General features: G+C 39.4%; 1 protein-coding gene across 6 annotated transcripts in view; it reads right to left on the reverse strand.

Moving 5' to 3' along the window:
• The window catches only part of ZNF536 (zinc finger protein 536), a 444580-nt gene that overhangs the window by 47477 nt on the left and 373769 nt on the right, over nucleotides 1-23334 (reverse strand). For 5 of the 6 annotated variants that reach the window (XM_081963203.1, XM_081963201.1, XM_081963204.1 and 2 more), the window contains one exon: nucleotides 17940-19909. The exons of the other annotated variant lie outside the window; for it this stretch is intronic. In XM_081963203.1, the coding sequence (XP_081819329.1) occupies nucleotides 19863-19909 (47 nt within the window). In that variant the 3' untranslated portion in view covers nucleotides 17940-19862. Of the gene's footprint in view, nucleotides 1-17939; nucleotides 19910-23334 lie in introns of those variants that run through there. 6 annotated transcript variants of the gene reach the window in all.

Raw genomic sequence — 23334 nt, forward strand, 5'->3', positions numbered from 1 at the left:
GCTCATCTGTAATTCCAATGCATGTTCCTTTAAGATAATACAAAGTTTCAGAACAAAATAAAGGGAAAACACTGCTCTTTTCCATGATGATTAAAGTAAATAGCCATGTAAAATATGTGCAGCACATTGGCAGGGGTGGCTGCATTCTCCAGGATCTTTTTTTTTTTGCCAAATTAGTTAATTAACTCTTACACGGATGCACCCACACCTCAAATTTAATTCAGTCTATGCATAAAAATGAAAGTTGTCTGTAACTTATTCAGCTGTGCACCCTCTCTCCCTCCCTCCCTTTCTCTCTTTCTCTCTGTCTCTTTCTTTCCATCTTTGGCATTGAGATATTTAAAGATATTTTTCACTACATGCCTGTTTATATTTTCAGGAAACATGGTTTGATAAAATAAAAGTTCAACAGGTCATTGCACCAATTATTGATTTTTGCAGTAATTCGCATAATGTAATTAGTGTCAGTCAGGTCATGATGAGAATTAAGAACTGAATATCTTCAGTGCAATTGCAGGACATGCGTAACATATTTATTTATTTAGTGCCTTTAAATCAATGTTGACTCTTGCAGTTTTCTTGGCAAGATTTCAGAAGTGGTTTGCCATTGCCTCTTTTCGAGGGCTGAGAGGTTGGACCATAAGAAAGGCTGAACGCCAAAGAATGGAGGCCTTTGAATGATGGTGCTGGAGAAGACTCCTGCGAGTCCCTTGGACTGCAAGGCCATCCAACCGGTCAGTCCTAGAGGAGATCAACCTTGACTGCTCTTTAGAAGGCCAGACCCTGAAGAGGGAACTCAAATGCTTTGGCCACCTAATGAGAAGGAAGGACTCACTGGAGAAGAGCCTCATGCTGGGAACGATTGAGGGCAAAAGAAGAAAGGGATGACAGAGAATGAGGTCACTGGATGGAGTCACTGAAGCAGTCGGTGTGAGCTTAAATGGACTCCAGATGATGGTAAAGGACAGGAAGGCTTGGAGAAACATTGTCCATGGGGTCGCGATGGGTCAGACATGACTTTGCAACTAACAACAACAACAAGGGCTGAGAGAGAGTGACTGGTCCAAGGTCATTCAGCTGGCTTCGTGGCTAAGTCTATATTAGAACTCCCAATCTCCCAGTCTCTGACCTGATGCCTTAACCACTGTACTAAACTAGCTCTCTACTAACCTTCTTCTTATGCTCCTGAGGTTTCCTTGGCTGGCAAATAGTTTGATCAAAAGTATCATTTTAAACCCACAATACAAGAAGTCAAGATAGTCACTACCCTAAAAAGAAAAACAGGCCTAAGCCTTCAGCTTTCCTTTCCCTTTGACAAGCCTTTTCCATTTTTATTAGAGACATTTTTCTACACAAGTATTTTATCTCACACACTTGATTTTACTTTTGTGTTGTATCTTTTCCCATTTTTGTTCATTGACGGAATAAGCAACATAATGTTTCATTGCCACCCATTATCTAGGAGATGACACCAGTGGCCTTGACTGAACCTGCTAATCATAGCATCTTTCATACTAGTACAACGTCAGTGTGCTGTGTGGGTGAGATGATTTTAAGTACTCATGTTGGTTGTACTTTGGTCTTGTTTTATGAAAAATTCTCAAAGTGTATCTGCTTAAGATTAGGACCTGGAGCAGAAGAAGCGTGTTAAGTAACTGCCTCTCACTTCCTGGGAAAGTGGAGATCAGTTTGCAAACATCCACAGATCCAGAACATCTGAATGTCCTTCTTATATCAAGCAAGTGATGAGCAAACTCCCCATTGAAGCAAGAGACAGTCAGCAAGAAGATCAAAGAATCTTCATCCTAACCCATTTACTGATAAACGGGATGTTTAGTTTCCAAAATCAATGTCAAACTCCTTGTAGCTGCTCACCCAACTTGCTTATCAATGGGGACCGAGTGTGGCAAGTGGCCAGTTTTAAGTTCCTGGGTGTTATCAAAAAAAAAGGACATTGCAGCATTGGTCAAAAGGCCCCAGCAGAGATTAAACTGCCGGAGACTTCTCAGGAAACAACAACAGAATGAAAAACTGCTGGTCACCTTCTACCGCTGCACCATAGAGAGTATTTTAACTTACTGCACCTGTGTATAGTTTGCCAATTGCACTGTGGCAGATAGGGTTAACATCATTGCCCAGAGGACAGTGGTGGGTTCTAAAAAATTTTACTACTGATTCTGTGGACATGGCTAGGTGGGAGAACCAACCTCGAAATAAGGAGAAACTTCCTTACATTTAGAACAAATAATCAATGGAACAACTTGCCTCCAGGAGTTGTGAACGCTCCAACACTGGAGGTTTTCAAGAAGAGATTAGACAACTATTTGTTTGAAATAGTCTAGGGTTTCCTGCTTGAGCAGGGGGTTGGACTAGAAGACCTACAAGCTCCCTTCCAACTCTGTAATTCTGCTCAAGAGTCCTCCCATTCCTTACTTTTCTCCAACATTATGTAGCTATGCTGTGTGCCAATCCTTTTTACTATAGATGCCCTCCAGAACTGGTGGGACTACAGTTCCCAGAATCCCCAGACAATGCAGTCCCTCAGCCTGTGGGAGGATCTCAGATCTGACAAAGCTGAAATAGGTGGAAAGCTCTGACCAATTAGTAAACTAGTTGTGTCTAAATGAAAAGGGATGCCTTACTTAATCCAGAGAGACAAATCCCTCCTTCCACTGATGATAATTAAAATAATTAAGAACAGAAGCAGCCAAGGTCTTTGTGGCCAAAGGGACACACACACACACTTTTGTGTCTTTGTTTCTTTCATTCTTTAATGGGGGAGCCAAAAGCTGCAGGCAGGAGGGCAGTGATATAATAAAATCACCCCAGGGGGTGGACTACAATTGTCAACCTGATTTTTCCCCCTCCTATTTTATTGGTTTGTTTGTTTGTTTTAAAGCAAAGGTTTTTTTTTAAAGGAGGTTAACCTATTTATTATTATTTGGGGTTTTCTACCCAAACTCATCAACCCATGGCGAAGTCGCTATTCCATACATTATTTGACTGCCAAATTTGGGGGGAAACGTTGTCTTGGGGGTCTTTGATTTCCCATCACAATCTGTTCTTCGACATATGTGGTTTTTAAAACCTTCCCCTCCCTTCGCTGAAAAATAACCTTTGGAAAGTCTTTATAGTGTGCCTTTTTATTTCATTCTTTTTTTTTTTTTGAAGTGTGACGTTTGAAAAAAGCAGAAAAGGAGAATAGTTTCAGTTCCCATTCGGCCTTTGTGCCATTCTCTACCCTGTGTCAAATTCTGATATAAGGACAAATCAAAATTTTAAATCCATGCGTTGAAAGCGTATGCACTTGTGCTTAGGCATCTGTTTTCCTCCTTCCCCAAAGATTACTGCCTTAAATTATTTCTGTTTAAGGACTCCATCATGGAATAAAAGTGTTACAATTAACTGGTTAAAATGCTTGGAGTATTTTTTGAGGAAGTATTGCCTAAACAAAGAGGAAAGGTTCTAATTAATTATATGAGTTTTTTTTTTTTTTTTTTTAAAGGCAGTGCTTTACATCCAGTTTTAATCACTTAACAATGAACTGCAGAGAAAGGCAGAAGAAATTATGTTCTGCCTCCGTACAGTGAATAAAACCAAAGGGAACCTCTGTATATAGTTATCAGTGGCAGTTAAAACTGCTTAGGAAAGCAACAAATCTTTTGTTGGGTTGACAACAGTTATTACAATTAATTCATTTTGTGATTGGTACTTGCACTGAGTGACAAGGTACTATTTTACCTCGGTAAAAAGTTAAAGTGGTAATGCCTACATGTGAAATAACACGGCAAGCTTGTTATCACTCTCGAAATAAAAGAAAAGCAAAAAAATGCCAAAGGCTTTCCCGATCACTGTGCTCACGGTTTATCAGAGGTTCAACCGGAGCCTTTTTTCTCCCCCGCAAATATATTTCTCGGGAAGTTAAGAAGTGAGAAGGAGGGAGAGGGACACGTTCAAGGAATGACAAGATAACAAAGTGTCATGACATCTCAAAATCAACCTGGAGATCACCCAATGCCTCAGCCTGCAACTCCGAGCAACACCAGCTAGTATTAAAAGTTTTCAGGAGACCGATTTATGCCTGGTTCCGTTTTTAAACCATTTGGTTTCTTGTTTTTTTAAACCATTTTTCAATCTTCTGGAGGACCTTGCTTGGAATACTGCATTGAGTTATAGCACTGTTCCAATATTTGAGGGGCAAGGAAGAGGAGGGGGGTCAGCCTATTCTCCAAACACCTGAAGGCAAAACAAGAAGCAATGTATTGTGGTCTGCTGGCAACAGAGTCGGACAGTGAGGAGGTTGGGGAGGAACATGGGCCAGTCCTGGAGTATAGGTAAGGCTCGGATGAGGGCTCTGTGTTGGAGGCAGAGAGGGAGCCAAGGCCATCTGGTAGTTATGTGTGGCTTCTGGAGCCTCCAAAGTCTGATATCAGCGAGGCAGAAGAACAGTGTGAGCCTGTTCCCAGTTTGCCCATGCGCAGAGCTGCCAGAAGGCAAAAACAATTAAGGACAAAAGGGTAACTTGGCAGTAAGGCTTGGAGATGATTGGCCCCTCCCATAAGACATAAAAGAGGACGTGAGCCTTTGAAGGAAGCAATTAGTTCATCTAGTCGGTTTAAACTCTTGAGAAATCCTTTTTGACTGCTCTACATTTGGCCTTGCAAAACTAATTGGCAATTAGGTCTCTGGCAAGGGAGATAAAGGTGGGTGCTTATCAACATTACCTTGAAAGACTTTGGCAACGGGAACAAGACATCTTTCGGAATCTTCACAGGTTGTTTGTAAGTCATGACTGAATGAATGACCATAATTCACAACCATATAAACAAAAGAAGGTTTTTGGGACTAGGATGGTGATTTATGCTTTCTCAGAAGGCTAGGTCAGAACACAATGGATGGAAGCTAATCAAAGAGAGATCCAACCTAGAACTAAGGAGACAGTTCCTAACAGTGAGAACAGCCAGGTGTGTGATTTGCAGGTTCTCTGAACTGAGCAGATTCTTAGCTCTCTCGAACATGGCTCTCAGGAAACTTGACTGAGAAGCTCATCAACACATCATATCTTGTTGCAGTCCTTATTTGTGCATTTTAAAAAGAGATAGTCAGTGTTTTAAAGTGCCATCAAGTTATTGTCAGTGGTGACAGTCTCTGCAGTTTTCTAGATTAGATTCTGTAAGTGGTTTCCGTTGCCTTCTTTGTAGGGCTGAGAGAGATGGACTGGCCCAAGATCACCCAGCTGGCTTTGCACCCAAGGTGGGACTAGAACTCCCACTCTCCTAGTTTCTAAGCTAACGCCTTAACCATTGCGCTGGCTCCCCGTATTTGTAAAGGCTCAGTGTGGGGAAAAAATTGTGCAATCCACTTTGTGACACCTCATATATTTCTGAATGGGTAAAGCCCTTTATAGCAATTCCAGCTACACAGTTTTAAACGCCGCTTTGGATGTCACTTCAAATAGATCTTATCCACATCTTATATGGATCTGCAGTGTAATTAAAATCATGACTGGATAATTATTAATAATTTATAATATAATTAATTATTTCCTATTAATAACAAAATGAATAATTCACAATACAAGTAATTAGGTCTTATTAATAATAAAATTAATAATTATTGCACTAAATAATATATTTAAGTATTTTTTTTTCCATCCCCATTCCATAGCCCAAAATAGTCCCAGAATGGGGAAAAAAGCAATTAGATAGATCCTGCTTTCAAAAATGCAATTTAAAACGTACAACACACAGACACACACACACACAAAAAACACACACACACACACACACAGAGCTAATAAGGAACTGTGTTTCTTTTGGTAGAAACACTGAAATGGAGCCATGAGTGGAAAAGCATCTGCCATAAAGAAATGGTAAATCAAATATTTCAGCAACAAAAATGCAAAATTGTAGATTTAGAATTGCAGAAACAATCCTGAACATCACAAGCATTATTTGGATTTCATGTATACATTTTTAAATCTGAAAAGCAAAGGTGGCAAATAACTTGAAAGGTAGCAATTTTTTTTTTAAAAAAAATATTTTTTATGATTACCAGAATAGTGAGATTCTTGCTGAGCTCCCAAACACAAAAATAATTGTTAGCTCTGGCTACTTCTGAATGTATCTACTTTTATTTTCCATTAAGCCCAGCTAAAGCATTGACTTAAGAAAGAATCATTATAAATCCCCATTTTGATTTTTTTTTTATTAGAGGTATTTATCACCTTCTCCAAATCAATTCTGCATTTTTTAAAATTAAAACAAATGACTATTTGCAGCATAATCAATACTAGTATACATGCCACTTAAAAAGAAAAAAAAAATAGATTGCCGAGACATATTCTTTGGTTGCATTGGTCCAATTTCAGTTTGAATTCAATATTTAATAAATAGAACCTTCATTGTCTCTGCAGAGAACGATCATAAAAAATGCAAAAGGCTTTGTGGACACCAATAAACTTGAAGGAAGAGGTAAAAAAAAGGTTTACCCCATCCTTTCCAAGTATTGTAGTCCTTCTGGGGTGTGAGAAAAAGAAGGAAGGGAGGAAGATAGAAAGAGATAAGAAAGAAAGAAAGAAAGAAAGAAAGAAAGAAAGAAAGAAAGAAAGAAAGAAAAGGAAGGAAGGAAGAAAGGGAAAGAAAAATAAAGAGAGAGAAAAAGAAAAAGAAAGAAAGAGAAAAAGAGAGAAAAAGACAGACAGAGAAAGAAAGGAAGGAATGGAAAGAAATAAAAAGGAAGGAAGAGAAAGAAAGAGGGAGAGAGAAAGAAAGAGAGAGAGAGAAAAAGGAAGGAAGGAAGGAAGGACAGAAGAGAGACAGGATGGAAGGAAGGGAAAGGGAGAAAGAGAAAAAAGAAAGAAAAAAGAAAGGAAGGAAGGAAGGGAGACTGAGAAAGGAAGGAGAGGAAGGAAGGAAAGGAAAGAAAGAGAGACAGACAGACAGAGAAAGAAAAGAAGGGAGAGAAAGAAAGAAAGAAAGAAAGAAAGAAAGAAAGAAAGAAAGAAAGAAAGAAAGAAAGGTATTTTAAACTTTAGTGGCTTGATTCTCTTTCTCTTTAGGGCACAAAAAGAGAACCTTATATAATAGCTAATTTGTACATCTGCGGTTTCTCCCTAACTCATGTAGGCACCATATGTTTTTAATTATCATAATAGCCTAAAGAACCTGTTGAATGGGAAACACACATGATCTCTCTCTCTCTCTCTCTTTTAACTGCTAGTTTATAAGTTAAACAAGTTTTAACAGGAAAAGTCTGGCTTGAAGAGAATGACAAGGATAAAAGTCTAAAAATCCAGCTGTTGACCTCTGAAAGTGGGAACTAGAATCCCACCCATGGAGGAGGGACTAAGTCCACCTTTCCTGACGAGAAGTAATTGGTCACAGAAGAAATGATTCTTTAGGACCTTCAAGGATTTCTCTCCACCAGGTTTAGATGTCTCACTGTTAGAGGCAGAAGCTAAGACAACAGGATCAAGGTCCAAAAGCATTAGATGCCACCAATCTAACCTAATCTTCTTTTGGAAGTGCCACCTTAAGCTGAATCATGCTGAAAATCACATTCAACCACTTCTCCTTAGCTCATGCTCTTTCAAGAATTACAAGACAGATTCAACTCCTCTCTCCCCCACTGAACCAACTAGGTAAAGGTAAAGGTTCCCCTCATACATATGTGCTAGTCAACTCTAGGGGGAGGTGCGCATCTCCGTTTCAAAGCAGAACAGCCAGCGCTGGCGAAGAGGTCTCCATAGTCATGTGGCCAGCATGACTAAATGCCGAAGGCACACTGAACACTGTTACCTTCCCACCAAAGGTGGTTCCTATTTTTCTACTTGCATTTTTACATGCTTTCGAACTGCTAGCTTGGCAGAAGCTGGGACAAGTAACGGGAGCTCACTCCGTTACACGGCACTAGGGATCCGAACTGCTGAACTGCCGACCTTTCTGATCGACAAGCTCAGCATCTTAGCCTCTGAGCCACCGTCTCCCTTTTGGAATTGTTAGGTGACTAAATATCTGGCTGGTTGGATGTGCAAAGTGGCTCAGAAAGATAACAATGGCGCTTATATACAGCTTTGCAGTGCTTTATATACCACTTTACAGTTAGAACAGTTAATCAGTGGAAGACATCTGGCCTCCAGAAGATGTGATGCTGCACCACTGGAGGTTTAAAAAGAGATCGGACAACCATTGGCTGGTCTTCTGTTACCACATCACTGGGAACCCAGGCTTAATATCTATAGTCCACTGAGTGGCAAATGAGACATTAGCCTCAAGGATAAATACCCCTCCACTGCGCTGCCACTATTTGAAATTTCCCAGATGTAGCAGTAGTAGAAAGACTCTTATAAGCTATGGATAATGCTTCCTGAAAAATAGCAATAGCACTTAGACTTATATACTGCTTCACAGTGCTTTTACAGCCCTTTCTAAGCATTTCACGGAGTCAGCCTATTGCCCGCAACAATCTGGGTCCTCATTTTACCCACCTCAGAAGAATAGAAGGCTGAGTCCACCTTGAGCCTGGTGAGATTTGAACTGCCAAATTGCAGGCAGCCGGCAGGCAGCAGAAGTAACCTGCAATACTGCACTCTCACCACTGCGCCACCGTGGCTGAAAAGATATTTTCAGATGGAGAAGCATATCTCACCTAGGGCACCGAAGCACCAATGTCTGAAGGCAAACGCATAGGCTCACTGAAAGAGGATGGATTTCAGATTCCCTATGTCTGCATTGCTCTCTGGGTTGTTAAACAGCTTAGTTGGCTGTGAAACAGCATGAAAACAACACCACTAGACGCCTTGGGTCTCAGCTTCTTAACCGCAGACCCCAGACCTTGAATTAACTTATTAGCTTTTGACCTGCAATTAAAAACATTGACACTGTTTTGTATCATGTATCTCTTCTTCACTTCAAACTCCTCACAACCAACAAAGAGTGTGTCTTGCATTAAGCACCACTTCTTGAATTCAAAAGCCATAACTGCCAGCTCTTACCTTACTTTGTCTAATGGATCATCAGTTTCCTTCCTACATCCCAGAAATGTCATTAAGTCTCTTCCATACGTATAATAATATTAAGTATTATTTAATAGGCATTAAGAAGCATTAAGAACAGTGGTGGGATTCAACATTTTTTACTACCAGTTCTGTGGGCATGGCTTGGTGGGCATGACAGGGGAAGGATACTGTAAAATCTCCATTTCCTCCCAATCAGCTGGGACTCAGGAGGCAGAGAATAGATGATGTGGGGCAGGAGGCAGCCAGAGGTGGTATTTACCAGTTCTCTGAACTACTCAAAATTTCCACTTCCGGTTCTCCAGAACTGGTCAGAATTTGCTGAATACCACCTCTGATTAAGAAGCATAGTCTGTCATCTGCACCTCTATAACTGTCTGGTTTGGTTCTGCAACCCAGCAAGACAGACACAGACTTCAACCGATAATTAGAACTGCAGAAAAAACAATGGCTGCCAACCTGCTTTCCATTGAGAACCTGTACACTGCACGAGTCAAAAAGAGGGCTGTGAAAATATTTACAGATCCCTTGCATTCTGGACATAAATGGTTTCATGCCCCCCTACCCTCAAAATGACTGCACACCAAGACAACTAGACACAGGAACAGTTTCCCCCCGAACGCCATCACTTTGTTAAACAAATAATTCCCTCAACAATGGCAAACTATTCACTAAGGCTGCATTACTATTAGTCTTCTCATCATTCCTATCACCTATCTCCTCCCACTTGTGACTGCAGGACCGTAACTTTGTTGCTTGTATCCTTACAATAATATTGATATTGGTTGCTTCCTGATTGCTTATTTGTACCCTATGACTATCATTAAGTGTTGTACCTTATGATTCTTGGTGAGTGTTTCTTGTCTTTTTATGTACACTGAGAGCATATGCACCAAGACAAATTCCTTATGTGTCCAATCACACTTGGCCAATAAAGAATTATCTTCTCTTCTCTTCTCTTCTCTTCTCTTCTCTTCTCTTCTCTTCTATTCTATTCTATTATTTTCTCTTCTCTTCTCTTCTCTTCTCTTCTCTTCTCTTCTCTTCTCTTCTCTTCTCTTCTATTCCACTCCATTCCATTCCGAACTCCTGTTTCCTACACATTCCAAGTTTCGTGATATTGACAGGCTCTGTTATCTTTTCAGTTTACTCAAACCCCCCCTTCTGAAAAATCCCTACATTTCTTTCTAAAAGAGACTGCACCAGTACAACTGTGATCCCATCTGTAAACCACAATGGCAGTACAAGGCACAAAGCATAAAGCTCCAAATTCCCCAAAGACAGCATCTGTCTTTCTATAAGCAATGGGCCATTATCTTGTAAATAATTCTGATTAAAATCAGAAAAAAAAATCCCCAAACAAACAGAAGGGGAGCTGACGGTGAGAATATAACCAGTGGGAAGGCAAAAATGTTGGGCGGCCTTTTGTCTTGATGTACAGTTTGAGGATGAGCATCTACAGATAGTACTCAACTTACAACAGTTCATTGAGTGACTGTTCAAAATTACAACGGCAACTGAAAAAGGGATGCAGCATCCTTCATGGACAAGTGATCAAAATTACAACGGCAACTGAAAAAGGGATGCAGCATCCTTCATGGACAAGTGATCGGAATTCAGATGCTTTCGCAACTGGTTCATATTTATGACGACTGCAGTGTCCCGGGGTTATGTGATCCCTTTTTTGTGACCTCCTAACAAGCAAAGTCAATGCGGAAGCCAGATTCACTTGACAACCATGTTACTAAGTGAACACATGCAATGTTTCACTTAACATGGGAAGGCAACAAAAGTCGTAAAACGGGGCAAACTCGCTTAACAAATGTTTCACTTGGCAATGTAAATTTTGGTCTTGATTGTGGTCATAACACAAGGACTACCTATATAGAAGAAGCTCCTGTAAGTTCCTGTTTCAGTAAAACTAGTAAAAAAAAATATCCAAATGAAATATCCCAGATCTTTATCTTAAAGATGGCTGCATCTCTCAGCACATCCCTAATCTTAGTTATCTACATTAATTAAATAATAGAGTAACAATGGAGTAGCAGCGTGGCAAATAAACAGTCTTACTAGAAATCCATTTTATAAAGCTAAGTAGTCCAAACAACAAGGAAACTCTGAATTTAAGACATTGCATTCTGACCACAAGGAAAAACAACAACAATCATCTGCTTCTTCCCCCCCCCCCTTCTTAACAAATCTAAGATGTCCCTGTCTTATATGAGGGGAAAACAAATCTTCCTTTGAAGTCGATGCTTGGAATAAGTAAAGTATTTGTTATAGAATCTAGGAGTAGTATATGTTTGAAGTGGTGCCACCCAGAATTTCATAAATTATTTTGCCTTCCAGTTCTCAAACAAGATCGTGAAAGACTATTCGCTTTCAAAACTTCCTTCAAAGAAGAACAGAATTTCAATGAAATTTTTCCAGTCTTGCATATTTCATGATGTGATGCTCAAGAATGGTTTAGGAGTATCCTTGCCTTCCCCTTGTCCAATCTTTTTCTCCAGGAGTCTGAAAATTATCCCAATGCAAGAAGCTCAAGGAATCATCTCATTGGACCATTTCAGATTGGGGTTCGCTAGAAAGCAAGAACGATAGAATAAAAAAACCCTGTGAGATTTATACGGGCAGCTAATAATACAGGCAGATTACAAATTATCACTAGATGAGAAAAGCTGGCTACTTACCATTTGCCATGACTGAAACGCATGTGGGTGATGGGATCACACACAACCAATGATTTGCAGCTGTTTCAACTTAGCCTCGTTGCACCTTCCAGAAGACATGTGAAATTTCACCGCAAGACTTAGTACCATGTGCGGCCCCAAAAAGGCTGGTTCACATGCTTGATCGTGGTTGGAGTAACCATATCCTGTCAATTAAGTTGCAATTCACATTTACTTGAGTCACACCAGTGGTGGGATTCAGCCAGTTCACACCTCTTTAGGAGAACCAGTTGTTCACTTTCTAAGCAGTTCGGAGAACCGGTTGTAGGAAGAAATTTATTTTGTTTTTTTCTCACTTTACAGGGCTAATCCTGTAAGGAAGGCAAGAAGGAAACATTCTGGTGTTGTTTCTAGCCTAATCTTTATTTTACCCTGCTTGCAGAAACTGCTTCTCGGTTAACCCTTATTACATTGTAGCAGTTAAGGCGAAGCGCCCATCGACCTGAGTGATGTTGAGTTGGCCACACCTACATGGGCACATGACTACCAAACCACGCCTACCTGGCTGGTCATTAGGGCAGAGAACTGGTTGTTAAAGTATTTGAATCCCACCACGGGGTTAGACTTATGCTCATTAAAATCACTCACTGCAATACGTACGCTGGCCCTTTAGTGGGGAAAAACAAAAAGCAAAAATGAGAGAAGCAAAATGATCCAGGGTATCCTAACATACTTGGTCTGAGGAATGCATTCATTAATTAATTAAAATCTAGGATATTTGTGTCCTACTTTTTCCCTTATCATGTACAATTTATAGAAATAGAATTGAATAATACTCGGTCTTTAAATGGGGTTTAACTCGAATAGATGTATGAATGGAATATTTTATTTTGCTCTCATTAATTGCTGCCTTTGATGTGATTCCACATTTTGGAAATTAGTATATTGTCAACACATGCCTACAATTGCTTGAAATATCTTTTTTTTTAAAATATCTTGAAATATCTTTTTTTTAAAAAATCTGAAATAGTGCAGCATAAACAACATAGAAGGTGATGGGCTTCAAGTTAATTTATCATACTTAAATTCACCAAGAATGTATGGATAACTAACTGCATTGTCCATTGTTGAGAAACTCTTTATTCTGTTAAAAGAAAAAAAAACCCTTTCAAATTGAAGAGGTTAATAAGATAATCATATAGCCAAGAAGGGAGGAAAGGGGCACAATGACTCAGTGGTTAAAGACACTGAGCTTGGAGACCCGTGTGCTATGCAACAGGGTGAGCACCCATTCTTGCCCAGCTTTTGTCCACCTAGCAATTCAAAAGCACGCCAGTGCAAGTAGATAAATAGGTACCACTTTGACGGGAAAATAACAGTGTTCTTTGCAACTCAGCAAATATAGTCATGCTGGCCACATGACCACGGAACGTCTTCGGACAATGCTAGGGGTTCTTCAGTTAAGAAAGGGAGGTGAGCATCGCCCCCTAGAAACGGACAAGTTTGGATGGGAGGGAAAACTTTACCTTTAAGGATGGGAAAGAGTGCACTCTTTCCTTTAAACATAGATGGGTTCCAAAGTTGAAGTCGAAGAAACTAAGAATGGAATGCAGAACCTTATATGCTCGCCACAAATCAGCTTCCATCAGAAAGGAAGTTGTATTCTTACACAAAGGGTTAACCATGCAGGGATGTGAAGGCCATTAATCTTGCATAGAAAAAGGAGGGTAAAGGCACTTCGACCAAAGCGATGGATCGATTTCCCTTTTCTTCCTCCTAATTTTTCCGTTTTTTACAGAGACCTGTGAGTGATTTAAAGTTTGCAACTTTGCTTAATTCAGTGGCTGAAGCAGAGGTCTTGTGCCCATTAATGCTCAAGGGCAACACGGTGACTTCTGGTCAACATAGTGCATGTATTTGGAGTGCCCGCAAGTGTTCTGATTAGCCTGGGTTTTTCTGAAATGCCTTCAAACCGGCCAGAAGAATTTCTCTGTGTGCTTGAAATATCCTACTCCTGAAAAAAAAGGGAGTTTTATTTAATAGGAAGCCTTGTGAAGAGAGATATGATATCACACTGTTTCAAGAATAAATCCATCTGTACCTCATCCAGTTAAAATATTAGATGGAAAATACGTATGGAAAAGAAATTCCCATGGGAATAGAATAGAATAGAATAACCGAGTTGGAAGGAACTTTGGAGGTCTTCTAGTCCAACCCCCTGCCTAGGCAGGAAACTCTACACCACTTCAGACAAATGGTTGTCCAATCTGTTCTTAGAAATTTCCAAAGTTGGAGCATTCACAATTTCTGGAGGCAAGTTGTTCCACTGATTAATTGTCCTAACTGTCAGGAAATTTCTCCTTAGTTCTAAGTTGCTCCTCTCTTTGGTTAGTTTCCACCCATTGCTTCTTGTCTTGCCTTCGGGTGCTTTGGAGAACAGCTTGACTCCTTCTTCTTTGTGTCAGCCCCTGAGATATTGGAACACTGATACCATGTCTCCCTAGTCCTTCGTTTCATCAAACTAGACATACCCTGTTCCTGCAACCGTTCTTCATGTTTTGGCCTCCAGTCCCCTAATCATCTTTGTTGCTCTTGTCTGCACTCTTCCCAGAGTCTCAACATCTAGAAACATTAATACAATAATGGAATTAAATTAAATCTTAAGCAGCTATTCTAAAGTAATGTTTGTTGACGTTATTGAACATTGCTTCTGGCCTGAATGGATGTCATCTGAACACATTCAACCCTGGACAAAATATGAGAACAATAAAAGGATTCAAAATTCCAGTGCACCTTAATTAATTTCAGTTCCCGGGTGGTATTGAGAATTTGGATTGTCAGCTTTATGATTTATTTCACAATGAATTTGGTAGGTGTTTCTTGTTTTCAAGGGGTTCTACGGTTATCAAGCACTACTTATTTCTGCTCCATTTTGGCATCAAAAATTCCGATTGTCTGAGCTAATCCTGCAATATGTTGGGGTTTCTCCCCCTGCCTCCACCGCTTATGGAAATGTCTAGGGCAAGAGAAGTATATTATAATCCTCTGGATTAAATGAATGGACCTCCATATGCAGGTAGGTGAGAATTATTTTATCTTTCCTCTGTCTTGTAAAAATCTTCCACCCCCACATCTAAATACCCAGCTCCTAATTCTAAAAGCAATTTCCTGGCAAGGGGAGATGTTCTTCAAGAAATGGAAGACAAAACAATCATAAATTTACAAACTTATTACCCAGTTCTAATAGTTCATTGTATTGACATTCTACTGCAAGCAATCCAATGTTTCAGCCTACGTAAATTAGCATACAAAAGCAACAGTTGGGTAAAATCTTTCGTTAGGATGAACTAGTGTGTCATGAAAGAGTGTACATGTTTGTTACTTCCTTTAAACTGCTCAATTGGAAAGAATTCATTTTTTAAAAAAAATATGGGTTGTTTGAGGTTGTTTTTTGGGGAGTGATGTAAGTGAAGGTCTTTAGAAAGATATTTCGGGATTTTTTTCCCATCATGAATCAGCTATCTTTACTTTAAGAAGTAATTTAGAATGTGCATTCAAAACCACTGCAAGCTGTTAAGTTGGAAAATCAATGACTTCCATTTGTCAAAGCAATACTTATCAACAGCCTGAGAAGCGCTCTATTCTTCATGTTAAAAAAAATTTGTTAAGGAAATAATCTTTAAACAAAATGTCACCAAATCTATATGTGGATCACTTATAGCTGATATGTAACTGAAAAAAAAAAACACAGAAAAATGTTCTGGGTTAGTTTCAAAAGCAAAATCAGATCCTTTTTACAATAGTGACATAGCTTTCCTGACCCAGTGTTCTGATTTCAGCTGCATTGTTATAGCATCAGATGTGATTAAGTAGAACTCCGATACACAAATATTCCATTGTGCAGCTGGGATAAAATCTTGTCATTTTTACGACAAAAAAAATATACAGCATTTCTGATTGAGGAGTGAAGATGTTATTTACAGCGTCAACCTTCTGATTTTCTTTCAGCTTTGGATGTTTTTGTTTAAAAGGATTGCTATCCAGGGGAAGTGGTGTGTGTGTGTGTGTGTGTGTGTGTGTGTGTGTGTGAGAGAGAGAGAGAGAGAGAGAGAGAGAGAGACAGAGACAGAGACAGAGAAAAGGAGAGAGAGAGAGGAGGAAGAGAGAAAGAGACAGAGACAGAGAGAAGGATAGAGGGAGAAAGAGAGAAGGGAAGGAGGGAGTGGGGAAGAGAGTGAGAGAGTGGCAGAAACAGAGAGACAGAGACATACAGAGAAAGAGACAGAGAGAAACAGAGAGAAGGAGAAAGGGAGAGAGAGGAGGGAGGGAGGGAAAGAGAGAGAGGGGGAAAAACAATCTCACATACTGAGTCTGGATAAATGTTATCTCACAAATGCTGTATTATATTTCCAAGCATTCCAAAATAATATAATTGTTCAACTGGCGAACTACAGATTTTTCTCAGTATGACACATAACACTTAAATGTCAGGTCCTGACTCATGGTGTTTGGATGGTATTAAAAAAAAATAACCTACCAATATGTTATTCAAAACTGACAGCATTAAGTAAGAGATTGAAGGGGAGGAGAACAGAAACATATAATTAGGAGATAAGCCACTGAAAGAGTTCTGGGGCTAATAAGAGGTATAGGCTAAATTCTTCCGGCAAGCTACAGGTTCTCATCAGTATCAACAGGATGGTCATGAAGTTCATATCTCTGCCACCATTACATTCTTTTACCTTTGCCAGATTTAAACCTGAAAAGTTTGACATTGTGCCCTTAAAATTTTCTATGAATTGGAAATGGGGAATCTGGCAGTAGACTTCTACCTGCCTGGACTGTACCTCCTGCTACAGCCAGGATATTTTTTTTTAAAAAAAATGTTACCCAACAGAAAAGAGAATGGGATAAGTCTGAAAGATATAAGTGTGGGGGGGAGGGGAGAATTGATATGCCTCTTCGCTCTTTATCTGGCTTCATGTGAATCTTCAGTGAATCTGAAGTCCTGCTCAGTTATGCTTGGTGTCTTGCCATGAAAGTAGAGTTCATCTCCAAGGCATTTTCTCAGACCCACTTAAACACAAGCTTCTTTCATCAATTATGAAGTTATTAAGTTGTGGGGAAGAGAAGGGAAGGAAAGGAGAAAAAAGGAAAAGAAAGAAGAAAGGAAAGGGGAAAGGAAAGGGGAAAAGAAAAGAAAGGAAAAGAAAGGAAGAAGATGGTTTGCAACTTTTACGCAAGATAGTTGGGAGGGGAAAAAACCCAACTAGTTGCTCTGTTCAGTTTTCTGTTTAAAAGAAAAAAGAAAAAGAAAAAGAAATAAGCACTTCAAGACGGATTTTGTCTTTCAGTTTTTTTGGCAGTTCAGCTGTCGAGTGAATTAACAAAATGAGTCCAAACTATACTAATGTTTAACAGCTTTTTAATTTTATTAGCAACACCAAGATAAATTATTGAAGCATTGTTTTTAGTATTGTTTTACATTCCATTCAGAAATGACCTAACTTGGAACTCCATATACATTTAAAGATAAAGTGTGACACTTATTCAGAAAGCAACAATTATTAAAACTTACATGCCTTCATTACCAAGAAACCTTAATATATTTTCTAATTACTTCCAACAATACTCTATTTCAAAGCACATGATAACCCAGTAGAAGTTTACACATTTCACTTCAATCACAGGTTTTAAACTGTGGCCGTCAGTGTGTTATGCATTGAATTTCACTGTCATTTCTTGACGAAGGAAAAAAAATAATAATAATCCAGTACTCAACATATTAAACTGGAAGCATTTCTCAAAAGAATATGAAAAAAGATAACTACAATCATTTTTCCCCCTCCTAAAGTATTACAAAATTTGAAACTAGTTCAAACTGAAGTAGAAATGACAATAAATAACCTTTTAAAAAGGAAGGAAACTTTTCACTTGTATGGAAATCCATACTTCTAAACTCATATGCCTACATTACAGAACATATACAAACCCTTTCATTTCGTATTGCTGCAATTACATGTTATAATGAACACACATTATAATTCCTACTGACAAATATATAGAAATTCCTCTTTGATTTAAAGAGTTAACAGAGCAACAGGTATAATTTACACTTGTGCCAAGTGACATGATAATTTAGGAACAAGAAGGGGAAGGGGAAAAAAAGCAGCAATTCAGAAATGCAACAAGATTACACATTTTTACAAGAATAAAAGGAAATCCAAAATAGCTGTTCTTATTTTTTTTTATAAAAAAAAAGTTATTGGGGTCTCTATATATGTGACATAAAAATTGGGATCAAAACAATGACATAGGACAGTTTTTATAATGTTGAATGACTGCCATTCCAGTCTCACTCCACATATCGGAATACCCTACTGCTTTCAATAAGAATTACACATGAATAGTTTTCTGCTAGATTAGAGTCTACATCTTTATGCTATTTGTGATTTAAGCAGGACAACAATTTAAGTTATACAAAACCATGGTTTGAATACAGTACTGTAAATACATGTAGTTGTATTGCAACTAAAAGAACAATGAATTGGATCAAAGTCTAACGTTTCTCAGTTTTTGGTACACTTAGATTAGACCAGGGGTGCCCATCCTTGGCAATTTTTAAGATCTGCGGACTTCAACTCCCAGAATTGTTGAAGTCCAGAAGTTTTAAGGTTGCCAAGATTGGACTCCCCTAGAATGGAGATATCATATGTCCCATATTTTGAAGAACTGGACCTGATCGTGCTTTGAAAGATAATCTAGAATGCTAAAAACAAATTATTGTTGCTGAATTGTCTGAAATACAATCTCGCTTAACTTTAAAAAAAAATCTTCCAAAACTAAAACTAAAGTTTCATTATCTTATAGCTGCAATTTGAATTACACATAGATGCTTGAGTTTGTAGTCTTAAGACATTGAATATTTTGGTCACAATAATTCCCCAAGAAATCAGATTACACCTACTGCGCTATATTCTTATCTACCTCTGCGTTGGAGCATGGTCTTCAAACTGAGTGGCATATAAAAGAGTACTAGAAGCTGTTTTGTCTGTGCATAGAACTGGATTCAATGGGGCTGTTACACTTCTATCTAGACTACAGCTTGAATGTGCTTGAAAGTGGAAGGCACAAAGACTGTCATTGAATGAGTGCTCTGGAAGTACAGAAATAGTTTTGATCAAAACACCATCGTTTACTACAAGATTGGATCCTCCTTTTGTGTAATTGTTCCTTTTTCTGCAGTTCAACAAATGAGCTTCTAGATTTACACTATGATGAGATGGAACTCGATTCTTACTTCTTGCCCCTTACTCTGGTTCTAAATAACTACAGAGCAATGACAATGTTAAGGGTTGCTTATTTTGTATGAAAGATGCGTATCAGTGTCTGGAAACTGGGACAAAAAAAATCGCTGGATTTTCCAGTCAACTTCCCAGTTCTGAATTGGGAAAAGCAGGGGAGCATTTGACCATAGCCAAACATTCTAACTTTAATATTTGTTGGAAGACTCATTGCACTCTAACAAAAAAAAATGTAATTAATGTTAAAGAATGGTGAAGTTAATATTGTAAGTGTCCCTGGCAGTGGTGGGATTCAGCCGGTTCGCACCACTTTGGGAGAACTAGTTGTTAACTTTCTGAGTAGTTTGGTGAACTGGTTGTTGGAAGAAATCATTATGGCAGAGAACCGGTTGTTAATTTATTTGAATCCCATCACTGGTACCCGGATGAAAGCTTGGCTTCTCTGCTAGGAAGTCACTGTTGATTCCGAGAGTAGCTTTTTGAGCCAAAAATGTGCAGCAAAAAGGAAAGTAACATAAACAAAGGCTAAATGTCAACAGTATTTGCAGACTTACTGACACCATCCATTTGTTTGTACTGAAATGACTAGTGAACCATTTGGCAAATGCTGTGCTAGGCACAGATCGGCCCTTTTATCCAGGAGTGCAAACTTCATTGGGCTGTTGGCATTCAACTTAATTAAAAAAGGAGGGAAGGCGATGTGAGCTTGGTTGGATATTGCCACGCAAATAGCAATGCATTATCTACAACAGCAGCTGAAGGCCCAAGACTTCGAGCCAACGTTTGGTCTCTGTTGACCTAGAGAAAACACCAGGAGCAACTTTGTGAGGAGGCAAAGAGACTTGCATCAGAAGGAGAACCTCAAGGAGTTGGCTAAGAGTCAAGGGCATCATCGAAATCTCTCCCCATGGTGAATAGTTCTGCAAAAATAAGGGTGCCTCTTAGAAGATGGGAAATATATGTATGAGTGTGTATGTGTACACTCAAAAGTGATAGATCATACATGGTAGTTTCCCCGGGGCAACGTTTATCCAGCATTATACACCGAGTGTGACATTTGGATCACAAAAGTGCCTACCTGTTAGATATGCAAGCTGAAGGCACAAATCTCTTTCTTGGGGGAAAAATGATTTTTTTTGGGGGGGGGGGGTGAATCTATGCTTGCTATTTAAAAAAAAACTAATGTAAAATATTCCTAAAATAAATTGGTTGGAGGGCAGTTTAAGCATGATACCTTATTCAGTAATAAAAGTATGGATTTTATTGAATCATGCTCTCTCCCTAGAGCAGTGTTTCTCAAACTTGGCGACTTTAAGTCCTGTGGACTTCAACTCCCAGAATCCCCCAGCCAGCTATGCTGGCTGGGGGAATTCTGGGAGTTGAAGTCCACAGGACTTAAAGTCACCAAGTTTGAGAAACACTGCCCTAGAGTGTTATACTAAGATCTGAAATAATACGAACTTGCTCAATAGTCCTTTACTAATTCTTCTTGTGGCTAAAATTTAACATGAAAAGCTGTATACCATACCATGCCCTTGCAGACAACATTCCGCTTTTGGAAACAGTGGCATGCTGGAATAAAGTTTGGGAGATACTAAAAAATCAGAAGAGGGGGAGGAAAGTACGACAGACAAAAATAATCAGCTAGGCTCTAATTACCTAAAAAGGCACATCAGGTTTGGGATGTTAGTCAGTAGGTGGCAAAAGCAGCTTGTGACATTATCTGCAAATTTCTAGATGCAGAGCAACCTTAGGGATGGAACAGGGACATCTCTCAAAAGCATTAATCTATAATAAATTGGGGTATCCCCAGGGGTGAGCTTCAAAAATTGAAACAAAATTGCCCCGTTGCTGGGTGGGTGTGGCCATAGTGGGCGTGGCATAGTCAGCCTCCTATACCATAGCGGCAGGGGGAGTGTTTTTTGCCCTCCCCAGGCTCCAGAGGCTTTCCTTGAGCCTCTGGGAGGGCGAAAAATTCTCCCCCAGGCTCCGGAGGCCCATTTCTGGACTTCTAGAACCTCAGGTAGGCCTGTTTTCTGCCCTCCTCGAGCCTCCACACAGGCCTTGCACTTACCTGGCATGATGAACAGGGCATGTGGAGACTCCTGGGAGGGGCAAGGTGGGCGGCCAGAGGTGGCATTCAGGGGGTTTGCCAAACTAGGCAGAATCCTAGCAAGAGGATCGCCCAAATCCATGGAAACCCCCAACAACCCCGGGCATCCCTATTTCTACAGTGTTCAGTTTTTGGTGCACTACTACTAATATTGTATCAGAGGTGGGTTGCTCCCAGTGCGGCCCAGTTTGGCCAAATCAGTAGTGATATTTTGGCCTGGGTCGCAGAATCGGCAGTGACCCAGGCTGGCCATGACCCCGAACCGGTTCCATGGTCGCTGTTGCCAGCATGTGTGAAGAACAATTTACATTGAACTGCACACATATGCGCACAGTGTAGGCGAAGTGAAGCATTAGTAAAACCGGGAGCAACCCACCTCTGTATTGTATATATACTCTTTCTAAGAAAAACCTATACGGTACAAAATGTCTAATTCTCAAGGAAACAAAGGACCTATTTAGTTTGTGCTACACCAAGTGCTGTGAAATAGATTCGTGAAGACAAAAATGTTTAGACTCATCTCTCCCCTTACTTGGAACACAATTTTGAATGCCTATTCATAATATTAATTAAAATAATAAGTGGTCAGTAGATACTGAATGAAATACACAATATTCTATTAAAGACACCTGATAAGAGTGCTACCTGTGAAAGAGGACCAATAATATCTAGTGCAACCACAAAGTTGTCATCGTATAAAGCAAAATGAATGTCCTAAAATGAATGATTAACTATTCTTTTGTTAAGAAAGTCACATCTTGATACCACAGCTCCAGTCAAATTGGATCCATATATTTTGAGGAATCAAACTATGGTTCAAAAAATTAGAGAAATGTTGACACTTGGAAGTGAGCATGGATGACTAATTCAGAAAATCAAAGGTTATTTTACAACTAGCACCAACTGTAACTGAAAGTTTGGAAAATACAGCAAATTCTAAAGTCAGGCAAGAATTTGATTGTTTCTCTAAAATAAGTGTGGTCAAAGGGAAATCCTTGACTTTATATAGCTGTAACTAAATTTATTTTGGTGCTACCTAGAGGCAAACCAGTATTAATGGCACTACCCACCAATCTGAATAATTTTTGAAGAGAACAATCCAACAGCACTCTATGTTTTCATAAAAGTGCGCCTATTTTACAGCAACAAAATGTTCCCTAAGCAAAGTTTAATTTTATAATTGCAGGATTAAATCAAAATCTTTACGGAAGATCAAAACCTTTTATTTTCTTATTAAAAGCCTTATTTGTAGCAGTGGTTAAAGAAACTTCAAAGAACCAAATCCCTTGGGGGAAAAAAGAAAGCCAAATTGGTATAGAATACAGCTCTCTGTCAAACAATGAACTGGTACTTGGTATTTGCATACTTCTCTTTTTAACAGAATAACAGAGTTGGAAGAGACCTTGGAGGTCTTCTAGTCCAACCCCCTTCTCAGGCAGGAGACCCTATACCAGGGGTGTCAAACTCACGGCGTCATGTTGTTGTCACGTGACTTATTGCAACTTTCCGCCCTCCGCTAAACCAGGGGTGGGCATGGCCGGCATATGACGCATCAGGGCCAGAGGCCGCTGCTCTATACCATTTCAGACAAATGTCCATCCAGTCTCTCCTTAAAAACCTCTGGTGTTAGAGTGCTCACAACTTCTGGAAGCAAGTCTGGAGGCAAATTATTTTTTTCCAAAACAAGTGGTTTGCAAGCATTCAGCAATGTAACTTTCCAATTTATGTTTCAGGATGTCAAGAACGCCAGAAATTTATTGGGGAGGATTGGAGATGCAACTAGATCTGCCCCATGCCAGACAACCTAACTAACACATTTGTGTGGGTTATTTCATACCCAGAAACGTGTATCCAAAGGGTTTCTAAATATGAAGGATTCTTGATTTGACGGACGTTTCCATACATAAAGCTGTAGATACCAAGTCCCACTACTTCTAGATTTTTGTATGATATTTACAGATAATTGGAGAAGTTTCCTAACAAGAAAAGGTCAACTACTCCAATTAGCTGTATTCTCCTATCTGTGTTTCTGCTAATCACTTAAAGATGTTTTGGAAAAACAGAACAGAACAGGAAGGGATCTTGAAGGTCTTCTAGTCCAGTCCCCTATGAGATCCTACATCATTTCAGATAAGTGGCTGTCCAGTCTCTTCTTAAAAACCTCCAACAATGAAGCACCCACAATTTCTGAAGGCAAGCTGTTCCACTGAAATGGTGGAAGTGGTGTGAAGT

This window comes from Natrix helvetica (genome assembly GCF_964273705.1).
Source record: "Natrix helvetica genome assembly, chromosome: 10".
In the NCBI taxonomy this organism is placed as follows: Eukaryota; Metazoa; Chordata; class Lepidosauria; order Squamata; family Natricidae; genus Natrix; species Natrix helvetica.